The 26,167-nt window shown below is 40.8% G+C and overlaps 2 protein-coding genes across 5 annotated transcripts in view; both read left to right on the top strand.

Annotated features, from left to right (window-relative positions):
* The first annotated feature begins 2,477 nt into the window (after positions 1-2,477).
* Positions 2,478-9,628, top strand: APOH (apolipoprotein H (beta-2-glycoprotein I)). Of its 2 annotated transcripts, XM_014952287.1 has the most exons (8): positions 2,487-2,628; positions 3,777-3,953; positions 4,556-4,652; positions 6,010-6,086; positions 6,666-6,854; positions 7,480-7,659; positions 8,155-8,352; positions 9,223-9,628. In XM_014952287.1, exons 1-8 carry the CDS (start codon positions 2,565-2,567, stop codon positions 9,291-9,293), a joined length of 1,053 nt encoding a protein of 350 aa, XP_014807773.1. In that variant the 5' UTR covers positions 2,487-2,564; the 3' UTR covers positions 9,294-9,628. The 2 variants fall into 2 exon arrangements, with proteins under 2 accessions (XP_014807774.1, XP_014807773.1); XM_014952288.1 differs by lacking the exon at positions 3,777-3,953 and having other exon boundaries at positions 2,478-2,628.
* A 4,823-nt stretch (positions 9,629-14,451) lies between these two features.
* CEP112 (centrosomal protein 112kDa) overlaps positions 14,452-26,167 on the top strand; it is a 159,255-nt gene continuing 147,539 nt past the window's right edge. The window contains exons 1-6 of one of the 3 annotated variants that reach the window (XM_014952283.1): positions 14,452-14,582; positions 15,445-15,565; positions 16,527-16,717; positions 17,379-17,545; positions 18,128-18,166; positions 24,166-24,262. In XM_014952283.1, the coding sequence (XP_014807769.1) occupies positions 15,466-15,565; positions 16,527-16,717; positions 17,379-17,545; positions 18,128-18,166; positions 24,166-24,262 (594 nt within the window). In that variant the 5' untranslated portion in view covers positions 14,452-14,582; positions 15,445-15,465. Of the gene's footprint in view, positions 14,583-15,444; positions 15,566-16,526; positions 16,718-17,378; positions 17,546-18,127; positions 18,167-24,165; positions 24,263-26,167 lie in introns of those variants that run through there. The other 2 variants (XM_014952284.1, XM_014952286.1) reach the window with 2 other exon arrangements.

Below are 26,167 nucleotides of genomic sequence, written 5' to 3'. Positions count from 1 at the left end.
TTCATGTCCCCGAGACATTCTCTTCGGTCAGTGACTGTGCATTTACTTCCAACATCTCCAAACACGTGAAATACAAACTTCCACTGGAAAATAATTTACTGCAAATGGATCTTGGCTTCTGGCTGAATATTTGCTAATAATGAGTGTACACTTCTAAACTGTCTCTACAATTCTGCATTAAGTATGAAATGCAACTAATATTTGGGAAGTAGGAGCAGTTTCAACTTGTCCAGAACTGAATGCCATTATTTTTCTTTAAGGCTACGAACACCTCAGTTTACCTTCTTACTTTTTATTTCTTATCTCCTCAGCACAACGGAGCACTCACTTCAACACTGGATGTATTGAGAAGAGGCGATAAAAATGTTTGTGCAGAGCATAAATAAACTTTGAACAAATATTAATAGAACTACCTTGGCAACGTGAAGGGCCGTGATTGGACCCGTGACTTAACACCTGCTCCTGCAGAGGAAGAGGGATGGATCCGTTACCATCTGACCATCGCCCCGCAGGGAGGGATGGGGGGGCACAGGGAAACCCAGTGACTGACGGGGGAAAGAACAGCTGGAACCCAAATATCCCACCCTTGTAGGAAAAGGAGGAGGTTGTTGGTGCAAGTTCAGTCCCAAGGCCAGCCTTCACGGCAGCGAGTGCCTCAGCCAGAGGATGGCGGGACACGAGGGAGCACTGCCTTCAGCTTCTCTGGTCCACACAAGGTGAATCTTCTTCTGGCCCACACAATAACCATCATGTCTTCTCCAGTTGCTGGAAAAGACAGTTATTTGTGACGTACATTCTAAAGCTTCTTATTGCAGAAAAATACCTTTTTGAAAAGAATCACACTACTGGCAGCGATTACGCAGTTGTGTGAAACGCATATTTATTTATTCATTCCTCTCATTTTCACATGCAATTTTTGCTTTACTTTCTATTTTAAAAGCAGTAAAGTTCTCACACACAAAATACACGGAAAAATTAATGTACATGTAATTTAAGCCCTTTTTCCCCCCTCTTCTCAAAGTAGCACAGGGAGCTCCTCTGTTCAAGCCTGTACCTGTCTGTGTATGGCAGAGGACATTCTGCCATCTGCTGAGCACAAGGCAGAAATGCTCACACGGTCAGTGTGGAAATGGATAAAATTGTGCCCATCTATTTCTGTGTATTTTAAACCCAGGAAAGAATGTAATCAAAAGAGCAGGCAGATCTGGGGAAGGATTTAAACCAGAGGCAAGACAGTTCATTGCAGATCGCAGTGCGCTGGGAGGGGAAAAGATACTTGTGAAATTTAGTAGAGAAAGCAGAGGAAGGAGCAGGCTGCGACAAATGGAAAAATAATCAGATGTAAATACAGAAAATGAAGTCAATTTTTTCTGTTGATTTAGCGGTGGTACTTTGCCCTTTGGCACGGGGTATTTGGTAAATATTTTGAGCAGGACATTCACGGTATTTTCTCTCTGAGGAGAATAGCATGTTCCCAATTGTTTAATGTGGTGGCTAAAAACTGTGTTTTAAATGCAAACAGAAAAAGTTTATAAAACAAAAATAAACAAACTATTTAAGATGACAGCAGCAAGAGTTTGCCATAACCTAGCTTCTCGTTAAAGCTTCAAATGTCCCTCACTCCCCCTCACAGGCTGTGAGTCAGCAGGGAAGGAGGATACTCAGATTAGAAACATCAAACTGTGGAACAATGATTACACAAATGTTATTTTGGTTGCACTTCAGATGCTCCTGCAGTCAAAATCTGCTAAATTAGGAGAATTGAAGTGATCAGAACCTCAGCTGATATCTCTGGAGTTTTCACTTGACGAGCCCGAACTGCAGCACCAAAACAAGTCTTTATACCACCCAAAAATACGATTTAAGCTTGACCCCCTTGTCACAAATGAGCACAGTCTAAAATCATTAGTTCATTCCTCCTGCAGCGCTGGCTGCTGTCTCTGCTGCTTCTAGTTATCTGCTAATTGAAAGATGCTTATTGACAACATGAATCTGATCAAACAGGCCCCTGAAGCCTGAAATTTCAGGCCAGATCTTCATCTCGTGTAACTGACATGAGGTTGGTGTCATCACTGGAGGCATATGACAATACCGATGTCACTCCAACGCTAATAATTTCTCCTTAGAAAGATTTAGTTATAACTCTCAGGAATCTTTGGTACTTAGAAATGTACATGCTCAAGTGATAAACAAAAGCTTCTTACAGTTCTATTATTTGATCCAATATCATATTCCAAACATCCTCAGTCTCTAAAGATGCAGAGAAGATAATATTGTTTTTTTTAAAAACCATCGGTCCCAACAGGAGATGCTCTGCAGAAACAAGTGGAGAAGAGATGCTTTCAGCCCAGATCACTGTCTGAATTCCTGCATTATGTGCAACTCAACATGTGACGGTTGTTTCATCCTCTATTACAAGCAGCACAAGGAACCTTTTATCTTCTGTTTACTAGGATGGGAATAAACACAAAGAGTTAATATATAACCGTGCCTTTGTGGGTGCCTTTATTTTGAAGGGGAAGAGCACTGGACGGAGGGTCATTTGGGCCTCTGGACTGGCAGCAATGCACCCCCTGGCACTGGCCGTGTGCGTCGTCGCTCTGAGCCACTGTGCTCTTGCAGTGAAAGGTAAGTGCCTTCCACTTTCTAACAGCCAATACTGTCCTGGAGCGTGAATGAGGGAAGCTGGAGAAAGCAACAGGATTTTACAGCCTTCAGACAATTCTGGTCAAGTGTTTTGAAGGGGAATTTCTCTGAAAGTTATTTCCTGTCTTTTTCCTTCCCATTCCTTCCTCCCTCTCTTCCTACGGTGAGGTGAACTGCTGGATACAAAGGTATAAAATGGAGGAAAACAGAAGAAATACTGACAGTTGTGGAAACCAGGCTGGCTGTGTGTGCCAGAGTTACCCTCGGTCCGTCCCTCTGCCCAGCTCCCTGCTCACCTCGCTTTCCCCTGCGCCGTGGGGCTGCCGGGCACCGCTCCTGCCTCGCTTTTCTCCTCCTTTTCCTCACACCAAGGGCTCTGGGCACCATGTTGTGTTCTCTCTCCCTCAGTTTGCTCTGCGTTTCTACAGCACGAGCTTTATGTCCTTCTGTTCTCTCCCCACAGCCTCAGCAGCAGCCTCTCTCCATGCCCTTTGCAGGAGCACACTCTGCACCCTCTGTTCCTCCCTTGCTGCTCCCCTCCTGTTCTCACTCTCCGGGTGACGAGCTGTTCACGCTGTCAACGTGTTAAAGCTGGGTTGGAATCAGAACTGTCTCATGTCATAAAGCCTTTGCCCCAGTGAACAGAAAAACTGGGTAAACAAGGGAAAAATAAATTTAATTAAAAAAAAATAATGATCTCATTTCAGGCTGACCCCACCAAATTAATTTAGATTAAAAATGAAATGCATTAGTTTGCTTCTAAGTCCCTCTCACCCTCTTTTGTCCGAGATAACTTACCATAATTGACTCACTTTGCAGAATACCTTCATAAATCCATTTTGAAGCAAAAGTAAATTTTAGTTAAAAAGAGTGACACAAAATCTAACTGGGGCCAGTGCTAGAGCTGCTGAGGGGGAGAGGAAGAACACAGTTTTTCCTAGCTAATACCTATAGCAGCCATCAGCTACCTCAGCAAGTTCCCTAGCTCTGGATCACAGAAGGGCCATTTAGCTCAGTGCAGGAACACACTGCAGTTGATGATAACACAGAAACCTGGGCCTCCTCTTGGGAAATAAAAGCAATTCCAACTTTTCTGCCCAATTTCTTGTAAAGCATCTCCTTTCCTCCAGTCTGTCCCAGGCCACCAGAAGTGCTCTTTGCCACAATTGATGTAAACAAAAGCGTGTACGATGTGGGTGAGGAGATTGAATACACCTGTAGGCCTGGGTTCGTCCCCAATTCCGGCCAAAGGAAGTACACCTGCCTCCCGACGGGCAGGTGGCCTCTCAATACCCTCCTGTGCCTACGTAAGTAAAACCAAGTCAATCCTGTTCCTAGATCTTGCCCCATCTCGCTGACATGCCGTGCACTGACCTGGAAAGGGTATCTTGTAGTCCACGTGATTGATCTATTGAAACTGATCTATTTCTGGTTTCCGGTTGTTCTTTCCTTACTTGTTGGAAGACAGCTGGGTGTGGGGGAGACGAGGGGCAAGGTACAGGGGAAGGATCTTCCCACCCATGTCCCACACTTTCCCTTAAGCCTCTGTTCCCGGATGGTGATGGAATTGGACCTGGCCAAGGTGAACCCTGATCAGACTCAGCCCAGCAGTGCTTATACTCTAATGATGTAAGCTGCTCGATAACACCTGCATTTCTCATAACCCTCTTTGTTCTTTTTATCATTTCATTGCATGTAAGTTATTTTCCTCAGACAATCAAGTGTTAAGAATTATTTAATCACAAACCCTATTATATTTTGAGAGAACTGTGGAGTAGCTAGACTTACGAAATGTAGACATGGAAGTGGATAAACATGAAAGACCAGGGTCCCTTTAAGATCAACTCATTTTCTTAATCCTAGCTTCATGCCTCATGAAATAATATCTTTTTTTATCTTTCATTAACAGCAAAGAGATGTCCCCCTCCTGGACTCTTGCAGCACGGAAAAATCGATTTTACAGACTTCCACTATCAGAGTTCTATAACCTTCTCATGCGAACCAGGGTAAGGGTTCCCTTCCTCCTGCTGTTAAATGAATAACCTGAACTACAATATTACATGCTAGTATCACCTGCTCCAGCATTGCAAACCAGGGAATTTAGAAATCTGCACGTAAAAGCCCACCTCTGCTTCAGAAACTAGAAAAAAAAAAATTGCATATCTGGTCATCCTGCTCTGTTCAGTCTTGACTACTGTGTTCAGTCAGGAGCTTTGCTGCTCCAAAGCAATGTCTTACAGATATAGAAACCATCAAAATAGCAGAGATCTTATGCAAAGATTTATTCTGGATTGCTTTTCCCTGATTTTTAAATCCTCTTATTACATCATGAGATGAAATCCTACAGCAGAGAGAAGGTAATCTGCATCTAAGTTGTTATGCTGTTAGGCTCTAGAGACCAAAAATTTTGTTTCTATGCCTTTCTGAGCTCAGTAAATGAAAACATGAGGTTAATCCTAATTTGGTCCCTAGAGCATCAAGGCTACTTGCCTGTTTTAGAAATGAGGATGCATTTAAAGAAAAATAATTGTGGTGAATGCAGGGAAATATTTGATAGTAGCATACAGTTCATCTTGGGTAATTAATTAAAAAAACATGCTTAACCTGGGAAGATCATATGTGAGACATAGGCCAGAGTTCCCTGAAGAGCCTCAACAGCCTGAGGTACCTCCTTCTGCTAAAGAGGAGCAAGATAAGGAATAAATACATTCGGCTATGACAACAAATGTAGCAATTGGACTTGATTTCATTTTGATAATTTTAATTTACTGGTTTTGAGCTGTGTGATATTGAAATGGTAGATACACGATGAACATTTCTTTAAAACTCAGAGCAAGTGCCAATAATACAAGTACAGAGGATGGGAGAGAGGCTTTTAGAGTGCATATGGAAATTAAACTAGGCCAGCTGGCATTACAATAAAATAATGTGCCTCAGTCACTTTAGTTCCTGAGAGTGATGAGTTCTTTGCAATAGTTTGATTCTAATTGACGTAATTATCTAGGAACTCCTCCCAAGAAACCATAACATTTATATCAGCAATCACAGATCAGTGCTCACTACTTACATATATCCAGTATTAATCAGCCGTAGAAATTAATATAGAAGATAGAATATACAGTTGAAATGGCAAAACATCTTGTTGTATCAAACCTTCTGTCTGGACACTTGCAACGCTCAAATACTCACTAGTTTCTGTATTGGAATTTAAAATTCCTTTGAGGTCCCTAAGTGCTAGAACTAGAGAATGATTTCACAATTGGGCTCTTAAATCTGTTTATGAGAAATCTTTCTTGCAAAGAACAACTTGATTCTTCTCTGTGTTCGTTAAGCTTCCTGGTAACCAGGTCTCTTTGTTTCCAGGTACAACCTCATTGGGACTAGAACGAGCCAATGCATGGCAGATGGGAAGTGGAGCGGAACCTTTCCGCAGTGTCAGCGTACGTGCTCAAACACGACAGAGCTACTCTCTCCTTAGTCTTATTGCAGAAAGATCCCTTTGCATCCTGCAGAACTACAGATATTCTTATTCAGAGGCCTCCTATAGTGCCATGCAAAAAACCATTAGGGAAAATCAAAAAGCCTGTATGTTTGGGTTTAGATGTGTGGATTCTAGTTTTAGAGAAACAGAATTTAAAGGTTTGTATGGATCAGGCCAGGATCAGGGATGCTATTTACAGCTGAGGGTAAGATGCTTATCCACTCAAATTCATTCTCTCTGGGTATAAAAAGAGGATATTGTCATGCCTTTGCAACTGTTACATGTGGTTTTGCTATAACCTGTCCTGCATAAACACTTTACTGAAAGAGCAATATACTGCATAATATTGTCTGAAAAATATAGCAAAAAACATGAATTACATACTATAAGGCTCCTGAGAATTTTAATCTGAACTTTTGTTAGCTACGCTTCTGTAAAGGGCAGCGTGGGTAATGTGGTTATAAACACACTGCTCCCGTGATTCTAGTAATAATTGGATCTTTAAGCTTTAATTTCTTTGAACTCTGTGCTTTTCTAGCGGTGACTTGTGCACCTCCCTCCCTTCCTGAATTTGGAGTCCTTTCTTACCGTCGTGTAAAACCTGGAAATATTTCTCATTTCCTGGACACGATTACTTTTGAATGTATGCCTCCTCTGGCACTTATTGGGAATGAGACAGCAACCTGCATGGCCAACGGGAGCTGGAGCAGCATTCCAGAGTGCAAGGGTAAGTACCTGACTTCTATCACCACCTAAAAATACTCCCTAGAATTGTATATAGAAAACCAGACAAAAGTTGGCTTTTTTACAATTGTCATCGCAAACATAGAGTAAAGTTATTCTGAGTGAATGCAAGGTGATTGCTAACAAGATTGCATCAACATGGGATTGACGAAATATTTACTGCAGGTATAAAGGTTGTATTAAAAAAAACTGCTGAAGGCAGTCCTCAGTAAGGAATCACAGCCTGGCCTCCAGAGCAGCATTCTACTTCCATTTATTATATTATTCCACTTACTATATTAGTATACTTTTTAGTTTATTTATTCTACTAAGTGCTAGGATTAATCTAAGAAATAGACAACCTTACTCTTAAGAACTTCACTAATCTCAGTGAAACTAGGCCACATTTAAGTATTTTGGATATAACCACATATTGCAAGAGATGTGCATTTAAAACAAGTAATATTCATTTATTGTGGTTTTTTAAACTCTCTTTCCCCTGGCCATGTTTTCCTGTGCACAAGGCTGAAATGAACCACCTTGAAACGCTTATGTATTTTTCAAAGTATATAGTGTGTCTTTTAGAACTGCAACACTGCTAAAGCTTTGCTTTTGCTTTTGTACCACAGTTGTCACATGCCCCACTCCAACAGGAATAGAAAATGGATTCATAGAGTTTGCTGTCCGCAGAACGTACCACTATAACGAGAGCGTCAGCTTCGGCTGCCAGCCCAGCTACGTGCTGGACGGACCTAAGCATTCCCGATGTGAAAACACTGGAAACTGGTCCACAAAGCCAACCTGCAAAGGTAGATATGCACGGTCTGTTAGAAACCACCATCACATGGAATTTCCCTAAAAGACCACCGCTCTGATTGTTGAGGAGCTATCACACCTTTGTGCGAGAGCCGTCCTCAGAAGAAAACTGAAATAGGAATTTCAAGGCCCTGCTAATCTAAGAGACCCCCAACACTGAACATTGTATGATATGATGCATCTGAATTGACCTTAGTAATCAGCCATGTAACTTTATTTTGTCTGAGTTTTTCCTCTCTTCTTATTTAATCTAATTAGAAATTTTACGGAGGCTGGATTTTCCCTGGAATCTTTTGACTGTATTCTTAGGGGTCTGAATTTCTTCAGCACTGGAATACCAGCAGAAGTACTATGTATGTGTGGGAGAAATTATTTTTCATTCCCAAATGTCACCTGTCCAGATTTCTGATGGGATCTACTCTACCCACTTTTCAAACAGAGTTCTAATTATCTTTACATGTTACTTATAACTGGATTTTTTTTTACAGGCCCATGTAAAATACCAGTTAAGAAAGCTGTAGTATTATACAACGGTGAGAAGAAGAGAGTTCAGAACGACCTCAAGGAAGGCATTCAGCATGGTGAAACTATATCCTTCTTCTGCAAGAATAAAGAAAAGTCCTGTGCCTACACTGTGGCTGTTCCATGTGTGGATGGCAACCTGACTCTCCCCGCCTGTTTCAAAGGTAGGAGCTCAGCTGATCATAACACAGCTTCTGGTGATGGAATAACAAGTACTTCAGCGTGGGGACACTGTCATCATCCATTTTCGAGCCCTATCTGACTGTCTAATTCATCTGCCTTGGACTAAACTTCTTGAGTATTTAGCAAGAAATGGCCAGAGAGAAGGCAGAGAAAGACTTTTGTTTTGGGTCTGTCAGAGCCCTGCTTTGATCCCTGCTCTGTTCTTAGGAGGTGTTATTTAGAGGTGGCCTAGCACAAACAAAATACATACATAGAGCATTCCGGGATCTCATGAATCCTTGGATCAACACCTTCTGCAGGGGAACAGGGCCCGAACACAGCTGCAGCCTTGAGAACCTGACACATTCACTCCCCCCCTGTGCACTGCTCCCACCTTACACTCACCCGAAACACACGGGTCCTGACTTGGGCCCAAGCCTGTTAAAAAGCAGCTGACAAGATTGGGAGGAACTGATGCTGGAGGAACTCCTTCACAGGCACACAGGTTTTTAGGATAAATAAACAGATTAAATACTGACGTTTGTTAGCAAGAGGAAATGCTTTGCATTTGTTTTATCAATATTCCTTTCACAGAATATTCCTTGTCAGTTTTATTGTCGTTTGCGAGTGAAAGAAGAAACACAGCCTATGCACGATGAAAACATCTTTCCTCACGTTTGGCTTAGCTTCTGATGGATGTAGCTCAGCTTTCATTAACAGAGAGTTAAAATAGTGTATTTCTTCTAGTGGTTCTGCAATGATGCAAAGATTGATTTGATTGCTCACCTACCAGGGTCCATGAGACATAATGTTTTCAGCTTTCACACATTTCCAGAATTTAACCTCAGATCTTAACTTCTTGTTTTCAACAGAACGTGGCTTTTTTTCAACTCTTGTGAAGAAGGACCCATCAGACATGAAACCGTGTGAAGATCAAGCATGAATCAGAGAAGTGATACAGTACTAAATCTCAGCCTTACTGAGACAAAACATGACATGTAAGAGAAGGAAACTTAGGTCCTATGAGGGTAAATTTCCAGGTGAACTCTGGACTCTCTGCCAACGCGGTCTCAGCTATTTTCCCTCCCACCAGCTCTCCCTCCCAACCTCTTTCACAACATGTGACACATTATTTCAGCCATTAACTTCCATTTTCTTTTCTCTGCCTTCTTCAAAAGCCCTGCAGTACCGCTTCTCTTTCCATATTTCCAACATTTATGCAATTGCAAATGACTTTCTCAATAGCAGTCCCTTTAAAATAAAGTAATTTTCAGCCAATAATGTGTTCTTATTTAACATTACCTAATCACCAATCAAATCTTTAGCTCTTAACTGATTTATACAGAAAGGTCTTCATCATCAGTAATTAGCTGGAGTTTGATTCCATTACCGCTCCCCTGTGATAGGGAGTGGACCTTTCATCAGACAGCGGGTCATCAGCCTAGGATTTTCCAGAATTCATGTACGTAGAAAGACTGAGCTTTCCAAACGAGTTTAGAAGTGAGGTACCCAACCACGGTCTAAATGTCAGTAGCATCAGATCAAGGGTTCTTTTACACTTTAAAAAGAAATAATCTAAAGTTAGTAAGACTATTTATGTTTTTGAGATTCTAACTTCACTTGAAACTGTTGTTTTAAACAACAGTTAATTTTTACCACTGTTTCAATATTATGCAATATAACCGATTCCTTTTTTTTAAAAAAAAAAAAGAGCATTGTACACCATTGAGCAACAGCAATGGTTTCTGGTCATTAAGCAGCTTTGAAGTAAACTGTACTTTTGATTTATGTTACAGGTAGTTTACTGGTATGATCCAGTCTGGCAAGTTTTGTGCTTATGTCTGTATTTCCATTCAGAAAAAACAATTATAATTTCAACATACTAGAAAGCGATAGAGAAATATTTGTTGCATTTATGATAAATTGTCATGAGTCATATGTGGTTCCCTCTGAAGTATAAAAGCTTTCTCTGTGATTAAGTGAAGTAAACTACAGAGTAAGCAAGCTACTCTAGGACTTTTAAAAAGGACCATTTAACATTAAGATCAAACTACTTGTAAGATGCTACAGCTACCATTAAAAAACTCTGAACATACTCTAATTATTTTTTTTTTTGAAGGCTGCACATGAATATTTTAATAGTATGACTGATATAATTTGTTCTTATACTTCCTATTTTTAAGGACAGATTAAGGCAGCTATTATTAAGTATTTAATACTTTGTACTCATCAGCAATTCAATTCCCGAATGCAGACAGACAAATTCAGGCTGCCAACCGCAGAGGGTATTGTGCTGGTACAACATGCACAGTGTTTTGGTTCCTAACAGGTGTAAGCAGGATCCTTGAATGACATTTGAATGTTAGGTCAAGATATTCATCACTACTTTGAACACACACACAGATCAGCTGGCAGGAACCTATCTGTCTGGGAACCCAGTCTCAGGGTTGTGTGGCCACATCTCTGGGACTGGATGTTCAGGCCGGTAGCTGAGATCCAAACACAGTTTAATATTAACATGTCTTTCACCACAAAACCCTGTGGAGCTGGCGTAAGTGAAGTTAGCATTCACTGCCACAGAAACGCTACCTTTCCCTGAAATTATTTGTATTTTGCACAATAACAGTTGCCCCAGGAACGTTCAGATTTTCTAAGCAAATTTTCCCAGTTCTCCTTACCTGTGCAGCAGGAGAACAACTGATCATGTTGGCTGGCCCTGCTTCCTCGCTGCGTCTGCAGTATTTGAATATTTTAAAGAATCACCCTTAGGAGCCGATGTTCATACACTGCATTTTATATCTTGTCTCCTGAAGCAAGAAGAGGGATAAAAAAGCCTGTGACCTGATAAGTCTTTGAAGTGATGTGGTGTTTGTGAGTCACAACTTTTCAGACATGAAAGCTTTGCTTAGAAGGTCTGAAAAATGTATTGCTACTAGAGATGTTCTGAAGGCTGGAACAAGTGAGTGAAATCTGCCTTTTTTTAAATTTTATTTTATTTTAAGATGTTTGAAATAATGCCTTAAGCTGTGCTCATGTTACTTGTGGCAACCTGCTGAGACAGTTACAGAGATAAGAGAACATGGTAAAATGAGATGAAAAAAAAAGGTACTGAATGTGTTTGACTTCAATGATGATATTTTTACAATTTAAATTGGGAAATTTGTTCTGTATTCTGATTGGGATATCTAGGTGTTCTACATTGTGTATCTATAGTGATTTCCTCTGAAGGCTCAGCGTACCTCAGTACTCATCATGTCCAGGCTGCAGCTTTGGCTGAGACAAGACCTTGGTCATTTCTCGAATCTTTAGTTTTTCTTTTTTTTTGGACAGAAATTATGCAATTGTCAAATCAGTGCAGGTAGGCTTCAACCTCTCTGGCCACCCTGCTCTGCATCAGTATGCAGACCCAGAGACTGGATCTATGCCCCCAAGACATTTCTCCTGGAGCACTGGTTCCAATTTTACTGGTTCTGCTCTGCCTCATGTTCTTTTTCATCATACACCAGCAAATTCATTTTTTCAAAGTATTTTGTGATAAGCACAACAGCGATATATTCAAATCTGAAGGCAATCTGCAGATATGAATCCATGAACAACAACATACAAAAAGTTGGCTTAGAAATCCCAACCCTTTTCAGCTGCCAACAAGCAGATTTGCAAAGCTGGACAGAAATGCAAACCTCTCACTGAGGGCCAACGTGCTGCCCTCCAAACCCCCCCCCAGAAAGAGTCATGCTGTTAAGTCTTTTCAGCCTTCCATATTCTACTGATGAACAAAACTGCTGCCTGTCTCCTGTGATCTGGACTGACTTGGACAAATTGATTTCTTAGTGATTACAAAATTCCTGTGATAAATCCGAACATCTTACATGGTGATTCAGAGGTGAAAAGTTAAGCAAGTTCAGCTCTCAGAAATCCAGCCATGCAGCAGTTTTACTGTGTTGCAAGAATCTTCCACTATTTTAAAACAGATTAAAAGTTGTCACATCTTCAAAATACATTAAATTACAATTATTTTAAATTTGGAATTTAAAGATAATAAATAATCTTTGTAATCTGCTCATGAGATCCTACCATGGATTACATACTCCATCACTGCTTTTTGTACTGCTTCTATCAAATGTTGATTCAAGGAGCTACGTGCAGTCTGAGCAGGCAACCAGTATCACTGTCACAGCTATCACCGAACGAGCCCTAATGCAGAACCACTTCTGCTGAAGAGCAGCTAAGAAATCAAAGAAAACAGCCAATTTTCTACCGTACCTCTAAGAAATTCTTGTTTGATGTTTATGTGCGCGTGAATCAGCCTTAGAAGAGCTGAAGAGTTTACTCATCTGAGATAAAAGCACTTCAGATGCTCCGCATACAGTAAGGCCGATGATGGATTTTTGGGAAAGAGAAATAAATGAATCAAAGAGGTCGGACATTTTATTTGGTATTGTACATACACACAATCATTTCATTGACTCGGGAGGACGCTGAAGACCTGAAAGGAAAGGGAGATTTCTCTAAGTCATTTGGAGTAATTGATAGTTTTTTTGACATGGCTACAGAACAAAAAGTGTAATGTGTGTCCTTTGTGTAGCAGTCAGGCATGCACTTTTTTTTTTTCCTGTTCCACAACACCCCCTCACATTCTCTGTCTCTGGGATAGGGCATAAACAAGCCATGGAAAATGACCAATATTGAGCAGGTTAAATATTTTAAAGTGAACTCAGAATCACTCTATTATCTACAAGGATATACTTGAACAAATTTTACTTAGTAATACTCAGAAACTGTGGCTAAAATTGGCTCTGCAATTATTCAGCCTGCATCTGCCATTTCAGGTCTCATTTCATCCACTTATGCTTCTGGCCCTCACGACAGAGCTACGAACACAGTGCTCGGACTCAAAAGCTACATCTGATTTACTGACCTTCAATTTCAGTGGCAAATATTTTCCCCTAAGCTTTGAGTGGAAGCATTTTTTCCCCCAAATATTGATCATAATGAAGATATGAGCTGGCAACATGCGCTCGCAGCCCAGAAAGCCCCCCAGCACCCTGGGCTGCATCCCCAGCAGGGCCAGGGGGGGATTCTGCCCCTCTGCCCCGCTATGGGGAGACACCCCCCAGTGCTGCCTCCAGCCCTGGGGCCACCACCAGCAGAAGGACATGGAGCTGTTGGAGCGGGGCCAGAGGAGGCCCTGGAGATGCTGGGAGGGCTGGAGCCCCTCTGCTGGGAGGGGGGGCTGAGAGAGTTGGGGGGGTTCAGCCTGGAGAGGAGAAGGCTCCGGGGCTTCCAGTCCCTCAAGGGGCTCCAGGAGAGATGGGGAGGGACTCTGGATCAGGGAGGGGAGCCATAGGATGAAAGGGAATGGTTTTAAACTGAAAGAGGGGAGATTGAGATGAGATCTGGGGAAGAAATTCTTTGCTGTGAGAGTAGTGACACCCTGCCATAGGTTTCCCAGAGAAGCAAGCTGTCCCTGCCCACAAAGGTTCGACCTAGAGGATCTTTAGGGTCCCTTCCAACCTGAACCATGCTATGATTCTGTATAACTATATCCGATATCCAGCTAGAAGCAATTAAAACAAAGCAACAACCCGGAGCTCTCTCCCGCCGCTCTTGTGCCCCTCCCGGCCCAACGAGGGCCCCTCAGGAAACGGGCATCTCTCACCCTTCCCTCAGGCGCTGCTGGACCCTCTGGAGGTCCTTAACCTGTATATCAACACATATTTATCTATGCACGCGTATGTATTTTGGGGGGGAAGCGCTGGGTGTAGCGGCGATTGTGGAGCTGGGTGTGGTGGGCCCAGCTGGGACGTTAATCACTTCAGACGCTAATTAACGATCACAGGCGGTGATTGTGCTTCTGCGGTGTCAAAGGACCACCTGCCACGCGCTTTTACTCCCTCAAGTCCAAGAGTTTTCTTCCGTACCAGCTTCTGGGCACGAACAACCTGCCCAAACCCAGCGGTCCCCCCACGCCGTCTCTCAGGGCTCTCCTCACCCCCGGCCCCAGGGCGACCGGCCGCCCGAGGCTCCCCGCCGCGGGGCCGGGCCTGGCTCTCGCCGGCCGCGTCGCCTGGTAACCCGCGGAAACGGAAACGCGCGGGGCCGGCGGGGGCCGCCGGGAGCGGGGTCGGTTTGAACCGTTCGACAGGGCCGTGCGCGGGGCGGCCGTTGCCCCGCTGAGGGGGGCCGGGGCCCGCCGGCCCGGCTCGGCCCCCCCCGTCCCTCAGAGAGCGAGGTAACGGGGCGGCGTGTCCCGGGGGCAGCGCGGGGAGAGGGGCCGGGGGAGGCTGCCCGGGGGGTGCCCGGCCGGAGTGCGGGGCCTGGGGGGGGTTTGTGGCATAACAGCCCTGCAAACTGTGGTCAATCGCTGCTGATCGGCCGGGGGGCTCGTAGGAGGTGGTTTGATAACGGGCCCGAAGGAAGGAGGTGGGAAAGGGGTTGTTTTCTCCCCTCAGGGGGGGCGGCCGGGGCCGGGGCCGGGGGGGGTTTGTCCGCAGGGAGTGGCCCCTCGGCCTCAGCTGTTGTGCTCGGCTCCCGCTGGTGAGGAAATGTGCCCGTTTTAAGCTCAAATGCACAAAAAAGATGCGTACTTCTGCTGGGAAGTGAAGTGACAGGTGACCTTAAAGAGCTGTCTTTTCAATACTCTCGTTAAAAGCCAAATCTGACAACGTTTATTGGTTTTGCTGCTCGTCACTCATAGGTCTTTGGCTGGTTTTCCTCCTTTTTCCCCTTTGAAAGAATAATGCTAGCTCTAAGGAAGAGAAACATACGAATGTGGCTATGACCAATTTATTTAGGTATTTTATACATGCTGACATAAATGCCTCTAGGTGTTTATACAAAATGTGTGTAATTGAATACCTTTTTGTGTGGTTAACTAGTCACTTTCAAATGTAAACAAAACATGCTCTTGTAGATTACATTGAATATCTGTTGTTTGTAAAGAAGAGCTCTCATTTTTGTATTTGACTATAATAAAATATATAGTTTTATTTTCCCTGTAGCTCCAAAGCACATCTTTGCATGGCCTAAGATGAACAGAGACTAATGTGTAAGGGTATTTGATCATTTTTACTTCAATGTGAATAATTTTGCAGGTCACTTTGTGTTCTTTCAAAATGAATGGTGAAGAGGAAATATGGGAAAAACTAGATGCAGAATTTGATCACTGTGTTGTGGATATGAAGCCTCACGTTCTAAAACTGCAGCATAGGTCAGGTAAATATGGTAAAACATGCATATAGAGAAGCACTAATGACAAAATTCTAGGTTGCTGATGGTTGTGTGTACTTGTGTCACTTTCTTTAACTAGACACTTAAAGTCTGATGTAACAAGGCACTGCTTTGAGGGGGGGGGTTGCACAATTTATAAAGTTGATTTTTTTTCAGTACCTATTGCTGTTGTACGATCTTCTCTGTCTTGGTGATGTAAATGTGCTTTTGCATAAATACATTAATATCTCTATTTTTAAAAAAACCTAATTAAGTAGAAATGAAAAGCTTCTGAATTACTTTTTTTTGAGATTGCACTTAAAAAGCTGCAAATTTTTTTTTAGAGGTAAGGTTTTTTAGAATTTGGCTTAGGAATGAGCAATAATATAAACAGCAATTAATAAATGATCTTTTATAAATCTAATTATTAGAACAAAGTGATTATTATTAAGGGCACAAACCCTACAAATTGAGACCTTGCTTTGTAAACATTTAATCAAATTAATAATTTTATTGTCTAGTGGCAAAGCTTGTGTAAATAGAGATCTTTTTAAAAATGAACGAAGATTTATTGTGTGTTCAAAAAATTAATGCTTAAGCGGCCTTTATGTTGTATTAAATGGCAGCTCTTGCAGTGAGTTCAGAATTCCTGGTGGCTTCTGTTTTCTGTACTTATTCTGAACATGCTATTTCTGGAAGTCACGTAAACTTCTGGTAAACATGAATTTATAGAAACATTTCTGGATGATGTAAATTTGACGTGTTATTAGAGAGTTATTTTTAATCTAGGTATTTAAGGATTTTTTTCCTCTGGTTCGGTCATTTGGGGTTTTTGTTTGTTTTGCTTAAAACTTTTGGATAGAAGGGAAACATCTACAAAACTGATGAGCAGTAATGGCTTCTGGATTTTCTATGTGTTCAATTTGCTCTGAAAATGTATAGTGATTATGTATATCTATATTTTCAGAACGGCAAAGATGTGCGCTGTGGATTAAAAAACTCTGTGAGCCCTCGGGAGCGGGCACAGGAATAGTGGGGAGGAAGAATCGGAACCTCTATGCAAAGCTGTTGCTCCACATGCTGAAGCGAGGGGTGCTGGAAGGTCCCTTCACACATAAACCAGAACCAGGAATACTGAAAACTTTACCTTCATACATGGTGGGTGTAACTTCACATAAATGTGAAAAACAATTCTGAACGAGTTGGGTGGAATTCGTTGTGGTAAATGCAGGCAATTTACGTTGCATATCTTGTAACTGGTGTTGGAAAAATCTTTCAGTGTGCAAAACCTTTTATGAGACCTGTTTCTTCTTCAAAATTTGAGTTTAAGACGACTTATAGAAACAGGTGTTCTAAAGGGACAGAAAAATATTTTTTGTCTAATTCTTTGAAAATATGTAATAAAGGACTCTTGAGATTATATTTTCGGTTTAATCAGCAGATAGTTCTTGTGAATGGAAAAATGTGCTTAAATGAGGTGACTATAGTGGCCTTTCTATGAAAGAAAAGCATTTCAGATAGATATTCTTAAGCTTTTGAGACCTGAATATACTGGGTCAATCACTGCCATCAGCTTTAGTGAGAGAACGGTCCTAATTTGTGCTAAAATGACCCACAGTTAGAGAAGTAAAGTACTGGAAAACATTGCCTCTCTGCCTCTTGTACTAATTTCCATGGGTTGGGAAGGTAATATTTGCACACCTCATTGACTTCCTCGGCAAAAGAGTTTTTATATCTGCAGGAAGAGACATTAACAGTGTAAAGTATATATTTGTGTAAATATATGCTAGTGTTGATTTTGCATTTATTTTAATTACAGTCAATTTACTTTGATGAACCAAATTCAACACGAGTTCGGAGCAGTAGCCCAGAATGCTTACCTGACTGGGTAATGGGAGAGCTAGGGAACAGTGAATCAAAGCATGAGGAATCATGGAAGGTGTCTTCTAAAGAGGAATTGTCTTCATCAGCACCACTTACGTATGGGTAAGATTTCTGTATTTGCTTTATTTGGTATTGGATTCATATTTAATAAATGTTTAATTTGATAAGCTCCGTCTGTATGAATTTGTATGTTTGAATTTATTACACCCCCTCCTGGACTCATCTTGAATATAGTGTTTGTACTTTATGTACAGAGACTGTGGTAATAGCTCCTAACTTAATGGTAACTTTTACAATTTTCTGTTATTACATTCCTCTATTATGTCTTCTCTGGCTTCTGTGAGTCTTTTTCCATGTCCCGTAGCTCTGTTCCCTTTGTCTTGTTCTCCTTCCCTCTCAGTTATAGACACTTAGCACAGAAATTCAATAGGCCAAACCAATAGTTTGAGGTATGTAGCAGCAACTGAAAAGGGGGATTTCTAGTGATTTGGACCAGTGACTACCGTGGGGTACACAGGACTTACGTGAAGAGCCTATTTGCTAACATAGAAAAAGGAACTTTTTTGCGCCGTTCTCGTCTCTCTTCATCTTAGTACTCTGTAGACTTCACAAGTAGATAATAGCTATTGTTCTGACATTCTGAATATCTCTCAAATAAGCTGGTACTCTGGTTATGTTTTTCAGACCTCAGATATCATGGTGGCAAAGCACAGTGGTCACAAGGCAAGAGGCAGAATTCATACAAAATTCATACAAAAACTGGGAAAGGGAAGCACAGAGAAATGTGGACAGGCAGTAAGGAAGAAGTGATGTGGTAAAAGGCTGTAGAGATGCAGAAGACTCTCAGGCCAGACTTTTCTTAAAATAGATCAAAACAGTTTCTGTCCCCTTGAAGTTCTTGTACAGTCCTATTTTCTGCATGCTGATGTATGGAAACTGGAAAGTGGTATTAACTAATGAAGCTGAGGTGGATTAATATTCACTATTTCTATGGTTCAAAATAAAAGGAATGCACAGTAAGCAAGTGATAAAAATGTGGGGGAGAGTAAACATACAATATTTAAAAAAAAATAGTTGTAGTCTAAGATCATAATGGTGAAAGGAGCTTTAATATAAAACAGGTTTTATTGCCTTTTTTTCTATAGAGAATAGAAATACAAACAAGCATACAGATGGTAGATTTAAAGGATATTCTATCATGGTTGCTCACAGATGTTCTAGAGGAAACAGAATAGTGGCTCCCTGCAGATAAGCAAGTTTTGCTATTCTGTGACAAAGGAAGAAGTTAGGTGCATACAAAGAAAGAGGGATTTGATCCATCTTTTTGTGAACATAATCTTATTAAACACTTATCTGTCTTGCGTTTCATCATGGTTTCTTCATGAAATAGCAAGATTTCTCTATATTTCCTGCAAGCTTCATGAATCTTGGATTACAGAAGGTCAGACTGGACCAGCTATACTTGTTAAAACTTAATGAGACTAAAAATCAGAGTTGGTGCCTGCGGGATGCTCTGCTGTGTTGTTTTGTTCTCCTGTGTGGGGAGGATTGTTTGTGATGATCCATCCCTATCTGAACAATCTCTGAGTTTGGTCTAAGATGTTTTGATTTGTACCGTGCTGTCCATTACAAATACATGTGCTTTGTGGGTGACTAGCACCCCCTGTGCCGAGATCCTGCCTATTTGTCATTAGGATAACACAAAAAATTCAGTATTGCTTATTTGCAGCTGTACAGCAGAAAGCTGAGGATCTGTAGCTGCACCTTGTTATGAAAATCCATTGGACAGTCTCTTTTTGTAGGTTTGCAGGAGCCAGTAGGCTTAAGCTGCATCCCTAGTTCCAATTAGCTGGGTATAGAGCTGTTTACAAAGCAGGTGAAGTGAAATGTATCAGGTTATTAAGGCTTGTTTTCCTGTTGGCTTAGAAACAAGTCCCTGCAGTATTAAAGGTGTGCCAAGCTGGTCAGTTGGACAGTGTTGAAAATTATAGGCCTTTTTTTTTCTGTCCTATTTTTTGGGAGTCTTAAGTAAAGTTTACTTTAATCTGCATTCTGTTCTTAAATATTTACTTTATTTCTGTTTTTTTTTCTTCCGCAGTGCAACTTTGCACTGATTATCAAGATCTATGTTCCTTTTTATATTTTTTTTTTTTAATGTGGCTGCATTTCAGTCATGGATGGAATTGCATCTTGTTTGCTCTTTTTGAAGTTTAGTTAATATTTAAACTCTCTGAAGTCCTTGGTGGAAAAAGCGCTCTTAGAGGTAGGGCAAGAATATTGTTTGAAACTCAGTAGGCTCTGTCCAAGGGGAAGTTAAGTGTTTGCTCTACTTCTCTATGAAGCTTCTGGTTTGGTCTCATTGTATTATAAGTATGCTCTCAGGAGTTGTTTCAGAAGTCTGATGCCTCTTTTTGTGTTCACTTGTATTTTTCACAAATGGCTATCACTGTGTTCTGGTGGTGGTTTTTTTTTTTTTAGGAACATTCATGTTTATGCTGTATGTCAGTGTGCCAAATCTTGCATTCTTAAATTTTTCAGCTGTGATTTGGATAGATGACAGACAGGCACTGTCTGTGCAAGCTACATCATGTTGATACTGAATTTTGTGAAACTTTTCCTCTTACTTATCCATTAACTGCCTGAAATTCTAACAGTCATTTAAAAAGTTGCTCTTAGGACTGATGCCTCTCCTCTTTCCAAGTCTGATGTTGTTAAAACTAAAGGACCTTCTGGTTGCTTACACTCAAATGCTCCGATATGAACCTGTGGTTTTGATAATGGACTTGTGGTTTAAGAAACAAAGGTGGTGACTGGAGAAATGGCCAGCTGGGTTACTGTATCGCTGCTTTTGGCTCAGTCATAGGGAGAACTCTCTTGGGAAGAGCTGTCCAAATAAGCTCGATTTAAAAAAAATTAGTTTTTACCTTATGAAAACAGCTTTACAAATGATTTTTGAGACCTCAGCTAAATCTGTGTTTGGTAGTGTTGTGCCCTGTCAAGGTGCTTGGTGTGGATCTGATTGGATTGTCTTGGCCACTTGGAGTAGCATGTTGTGATAAAGTGTCACTCTGGGTATTAGCAGCAATAGAGCAACATCAGCACAACTCTCTGCTATTAGGCCTCATCTAGCATATTGATATCTCTACAAGGCCATATTTGTGGCATAAAAACACACCTAATTCCTCCGAATTCCTTATGTGTGCTGTCAGCTGGGGTGTTATTGAGTGGGATGCAGCAGCACACTCCTCCCTCTGCATCCAGCTGGTGCTTATCCCTGTTTGAGGAAGACAGAGGTGCTGTTCCTCCTACTCCCTCCCCTGGCTGCTTTGCCAGATTTTTTCTCTCTCCACTATCTATCTGGATTATAGTAGAATATTGGGAATCTGACCCCTTTTCCCATTCAGTATGTGAACCTAAGAGTTAGTTTGGTCTGGCAAAGTTCCCTAAAATGTGGGTGGGGCAGTGAAGTTCTATTTAATTTGTTTTGGGTTTTTTTTGTCCTGTGGGACTGTAGCAATACCTGTGTTGGGGATCAACAGATGGCTCCCAAGGCTCTGGCGAGTTCTCTGGAGACCCGTAGTGCATAATATGGGTCAAGAGAAGCAAGTAAATGTGATGGAGGAAGTTACTGGTTTAGAGAAATCTGAAAGTGAAACTTGAGCTGTACGGGCACTGCTCTGCTAATGGGCACTCATGCCAAGGGTGGAGCTGTGTATTTGGAAATATGAATTTGTGTTGCAATTACAAGTTTTGATAGCTCTGTAGATTACATAAATTAATCTTCATAGCAATGAGAAACTTAAATGTGTGAGTTACGCAGGAAGAAATACTGGAGGTAAATGTTCAGCTGTTACATTTTGTAGAAATAGCTTACTTAATATTTATTTACATGTGTCTGTATTAAGATATTAGCTTTATTCAACACATAGCTCCGGTGTTTCTTTGTATCTACAGTTTTGCTTGCACTGATAGCTCATTCAAAGCTGTCGAGTACTAAATGTTTCTGAATGTGCAGTTTGTGAGGGACCCAGCAGATGGTGGTCTGGCTCCATGATGCTGGTCCCTCTGCTCAGGATGGTGTTGGAGCCCTGCACCCCTGGGTGAGCGGGGAACACTTTGCATTCCAACCCTGACTCGGTTCTTACAGAGAGACTGCAGCATCTTCTCAGGGTAAAACAGATAATGTCAGTGAGAAATGTTTGAACATTTTTTTGATGTTTATTTATCTCAAGATTTCACTCCTTTAAAAGAAGCAAACAAATGGAGACCTTTTTTCACAGTTATTTTTATCTTGCAATACAGATACTTCTGTGTATGAAGATTTTGACTTTTCTATAAGAAGTTGTTTTTCTGGCTAAATAAAAAGTAGATAGAGAAACCTTACTTGCAAACTTGGGTGTAAATGATTAAGAGCAAGGCACTGGTGCTAGAACGGTGCATCTTCATTTTAAAACATGAAGGAATTGGGGTTAGGAATGTGTAGTTCTATTAAACAGAAACCTGGTCTTTCTGACCCATAGGAAAATTCTACTGTATGTTTATAGATTATGATGCTTAAAAAGCATTGTTAAAGGTTGGTGTGTAGCTGTGCTGTACCAGGAGGAACCAGTGAGCTTCCCTTACTTTGTTCCTAGTAGGAAATTATTTACTGATCTCCTTTATTAGCAGCAAATTGCTTCCTCCTCCCGTGCTAGCTCGCTGTTTTGGCTGAAGCAGGAGGTGACAGGGCTGGTGTCAGGACTGTGACCATTCTCCACTCACCTGCCATGGGACAAAAAAGAAATAATCTTGTGCTTTCTGGAGCCCGACTCATGTTGGGAGGAGGCTGGAAAAGGGAGTGGATGGGTAATATATGCTTGATATGAGCAAAATTGTGGTCCATCCTTAACGATCTTCTCAAATCCCGTTTATCCTTTTCAATTCCTCTTGAAAACAGCAAACATAGAACTAAGAACATATCTAGACTATTTTTCCCCATTTTCTCCCCCAAACTTAAAAATATTACTGGGAACTTGTATTTGAATATTTATTGATATTCCTTAATCTCTTAATGAAAGAGGCATGAATTCTGTTTTCTCTCATTTTAAACAATGGGAACTTTATTGAATTGTTTGGTAACCTGAGTATTGTTCAGAAAAGAAATCTGATAGAAGTGCAGATCTACTGACCGGCAAAGATTTGTCTCCTTTTAATGAAAGATAATTTTGTATTAAATGAAATCTTGGTAAGAAATGCATGATTTGGAATGTAGAGACACTCATTGTACTATTAAATTTCTTTTGATCTTTTTTACCTCTAAGCTTATCTAAACTATTTACAGTTTTGTAATTGTTATTTTGTGTCCATGGATGTTGTATTGGGGCTGGAAGGGAAGGTATGCTCCCAGTTGTTATATTTCACTGTTCCCTGCTGTTGTGATGAAAGCTGGGGCTTCATGGAAAGTTCGTCTGTGTTTGTCTTCCTAGAAGTGACTAGTTTACATTGTACATCCAGCAGTTGTCTTTCTGCTCATAAACACTTAATTCGTCTCAGTGTCTTTTTGGCATAACCTCCTGTCTAATTTGCTGCCGCATGGAAAGAATGAAAGGTATTTTAATGGCCTGACTTGACTTTAATACAATATAGCTAGTCATAGGAAGGTGAATGGACTAATAGGGACCTTTAATTATTTGAATACATGTGGATTTGACACTGGAGTATATACTGAAGGGTGTTTCGCTACTGTCTTGGATCTTTTGCTACATCAACCTATCTAATAAACTCTTACAATTTTTATTTTATTTTGCTTCAGGCTGTTCTTTTCTTTCACTGTTCTATGGTTGAGAAAGGCCTGTTGACCAGGTGCATCAGTGACGGTTATCTTCTTTCCTTTTGTTCAAATGCTTTATTTATGACAAAAGCGTCTCAAAAAAATCCCTGTCCACTTTTTTCCTCTGCTGGACAGTACTTGCTCAGGCTGTACTTGTATCCTGTCTTAGAATCATTTATGTTAGAAAAGACCTTTAAGATTGAGTCCAACTGTCTTGCCAGCTGCCTTTACCATCCTTCCATATATACTACTCTAGTCCATAAAATAGAGCTGAAATGAAATGCAACTAAAGCAGTCTTTATGACTTGTTTCTTCGACGTGTTATTCTCCACCCTTTCTGTTACGCTTTTCTATTGAGCTGTGTGTGTGGTTCCTGCCCTTCAGGTTTGTATGTTACATGAAGATATACCTTGATCTAACCTCATATTTTTTTGATCTTCCCAAAGTCTTCTATATGGTGTGGCAAACCGTTACCTTCATTCCTTTCTCTTTGAGTTGCTGGACTTTCTCCTATGCTGTCTCATATGTTGCGCCATTTTGTTTCAAAAACCTTCTCTTAGATCAGCCTTCTCAGTTAACTTAGATCTATTCTAAAATCTGCGGGGAAATGTTGAGTCACGTAGCAACAGAGAAATGTGAAGAACGCATTTTATTATATTTCTGGTGGTTTTGTTGGTGTGGGATTTTTTTGTTGTTGTTTTTTTAATGGAGTTCTTAAGGCTTTTGTTTGCCTTTAACAAGAAGTTTTTTTGTTTAGTTTTTTTTATTCTACTATTTTTGATCTTTACATCTTGACAATTATTTTCTCTTGTTTATTTTAAAAGATTTTATTACAAGATTAACATCCTTTGTGTACCACAAGTTGCTGAAAATGAATTCTTTTCTTTCTGCTTGGTCTTTTTGTTACTAACAGGGGAAGATTCAAGTACCATGAGAAGCCAGCATCAAGATCCCATTCTATGAGTCCTCCTCACCGGACAGATGAAGATAACCTAGCCACACCACTGTCTGTAAGATGCTTATCCTTTTTGTCATAAAGCTTGCTCTAGTTGCAATGACTTGGTTTTGTATATTTCCATAAAGCTGTTATTTCAAATTGCATGAGTCATGATTCCTGTGTATGAGTGCAGACATTTGGAAAGGAGTGATAGGAAGGACTAAAGCTCATCAAAATCTGCCCTCTGCAAGTGCAGGGGAAAAGAATTTGTTGTAGGATGCTCTCCATTCATCCTAATGGTTGACCTCTGTTTAGTGTAGTGTGTTTAATGCCTGCTGCATTGTTTTCCCTGGGCTTGGCAAGCTGACTGTATTGACATCATCTTGTGTTTTGCAATAGTAGATTAAAGAAAGCTGCATAGATGTCTTTGGCTCTGTTTAATGATGGTTGACCTCTGAAAGAGTGATTTTTGGACAGTTTGTTTTATCAGGGTTTCCACAACTAGCATTATGGCTGATGGAAGGACACTAAACAGACTTCATGTAAAACCCTTTTAGTCCAAAATATTTAATGATACTGTCTGTATAATTGCAAGCATTTAAACTGGAAATCACTCCTGACAAATATAGGTTATCAACAAGTATGCTATTTTCCTTTGTGAATGTGTTCTGTAGCCTTGTAGTGCCCAGTCTTTATTACTGGAGAGGTGTCTCCTGTGGTTCCTTCCCCATAGTCAGTGCATCAGTAATAGCTCTCATTCCTCCAGGAACCACGGTATTTGGTGTGTGTACATTGTCAGTCTGCCCACACTTATTTTTTTGATTGTATTAGAGGAACAGTTTGGAAAGGTTGCAGCTGGAAGTGGGCTGTTGACACCTGAGTAATTCATATAGATTGTGCTTATCCTTCTTTACTGGGCACAATTAAGAACTTCGGAGGACACAAAGTGCTAGTGGGATAAACTGGAAGCTTGCTTTCTGGGGAACTTTGTGTTCTGCTATGTATTTGGAGTAGAGGAGTATCAAGGAGATGCTTTATCATGGCAGGCTACAAATGGTCTGTGGGCAAAAATTGAATGCCTCTGCTCTAGACTCTGGTTGGCGTGAATGTACTTATAATGTGTGTGTTCATTGTATATATAAGAAATGTAATTAAAAACAATACGCCATAACTAAAAATAAAAACAGATCCTGGATTTCCTAAATTTCTCCGTATTGGCTTCCTGTTTGTTTTACTTTCTTATGGAACAGTTATTGTAAAGAATAGGATTTCCTTCAGTTGAAATCTGGATTTGGGGCTTTAAAGTTTTTTGGGGTTTTGTTGTTTTATTTCTTTGTTGGTTTGGGGTTTTTCTTGTTCCTGGTTCTACCACAGACTTCCAGGGCAACGTTAGACAAATCACTGCAATTCATTGTTCTTCAGCTCCATATACTGGATTCTGCTGTGATTACAGCTTTAAAAGGGCCTTTAAGTGAAACAATCCTCTCTTGCTTTGCCAAACAGTTTGATGAACATTTGGCTGGCTGGAACAAATAGTATCTTGTTCTGTTGTCAGTGACGCACAGATGTTCTGGCATAATACAGGCCCAGGTAGAGGAACAGGGAGTCTTTTAAGAAACATTAAGAACTGCCTCAACCAAGCGTTGATTAACTGAAGTCAAAGCTTCATTCACTTTATGTTCATGATGAATGAGCAGATTTAAAGAAGAGGTGCTTGCATGGCAGTGCACAAACCTCTCGCTACCGAAACTTACTGGGACAAAGTAATTCATGCTTCAACATTCTGTTTTTTGAATAGCAGTATATCTCAGTTAAGGAAAATTTATGTACCAGCTCCCCTATTTGATACATTTAATGCACTCAGTAGTTACTGCTGTCCTGAGGAGTAACTTTCCTCTCAAAGACATACCCTTGAGCACCAGTAGCTACATTCCTGGCTGGATGGTGGGAATTTTTTTTTTTTTTTTTTTTTTTTTGT

This window comes from Calidris pugnax, unplaced genomic scaffold (genome assembly GCF_001431845.1).
Source record: "Calidris pugnax isolate Ruff unplaced genomic scaffold, ASM143184v1 scaffold206, whole genome shotgun sequence".
Taxonomy (NCBI): Eukaryota; Metazoa; Chordata; class Aves; order Charadriiformes; family Scolopacidae; genus Calidris; species Calidris pugnax.
The sequence above is the reverse complement of the archived record's forward strand: the minus strand, read 5'-3'. Positions and strand labels throughout refer to the sequence as shown.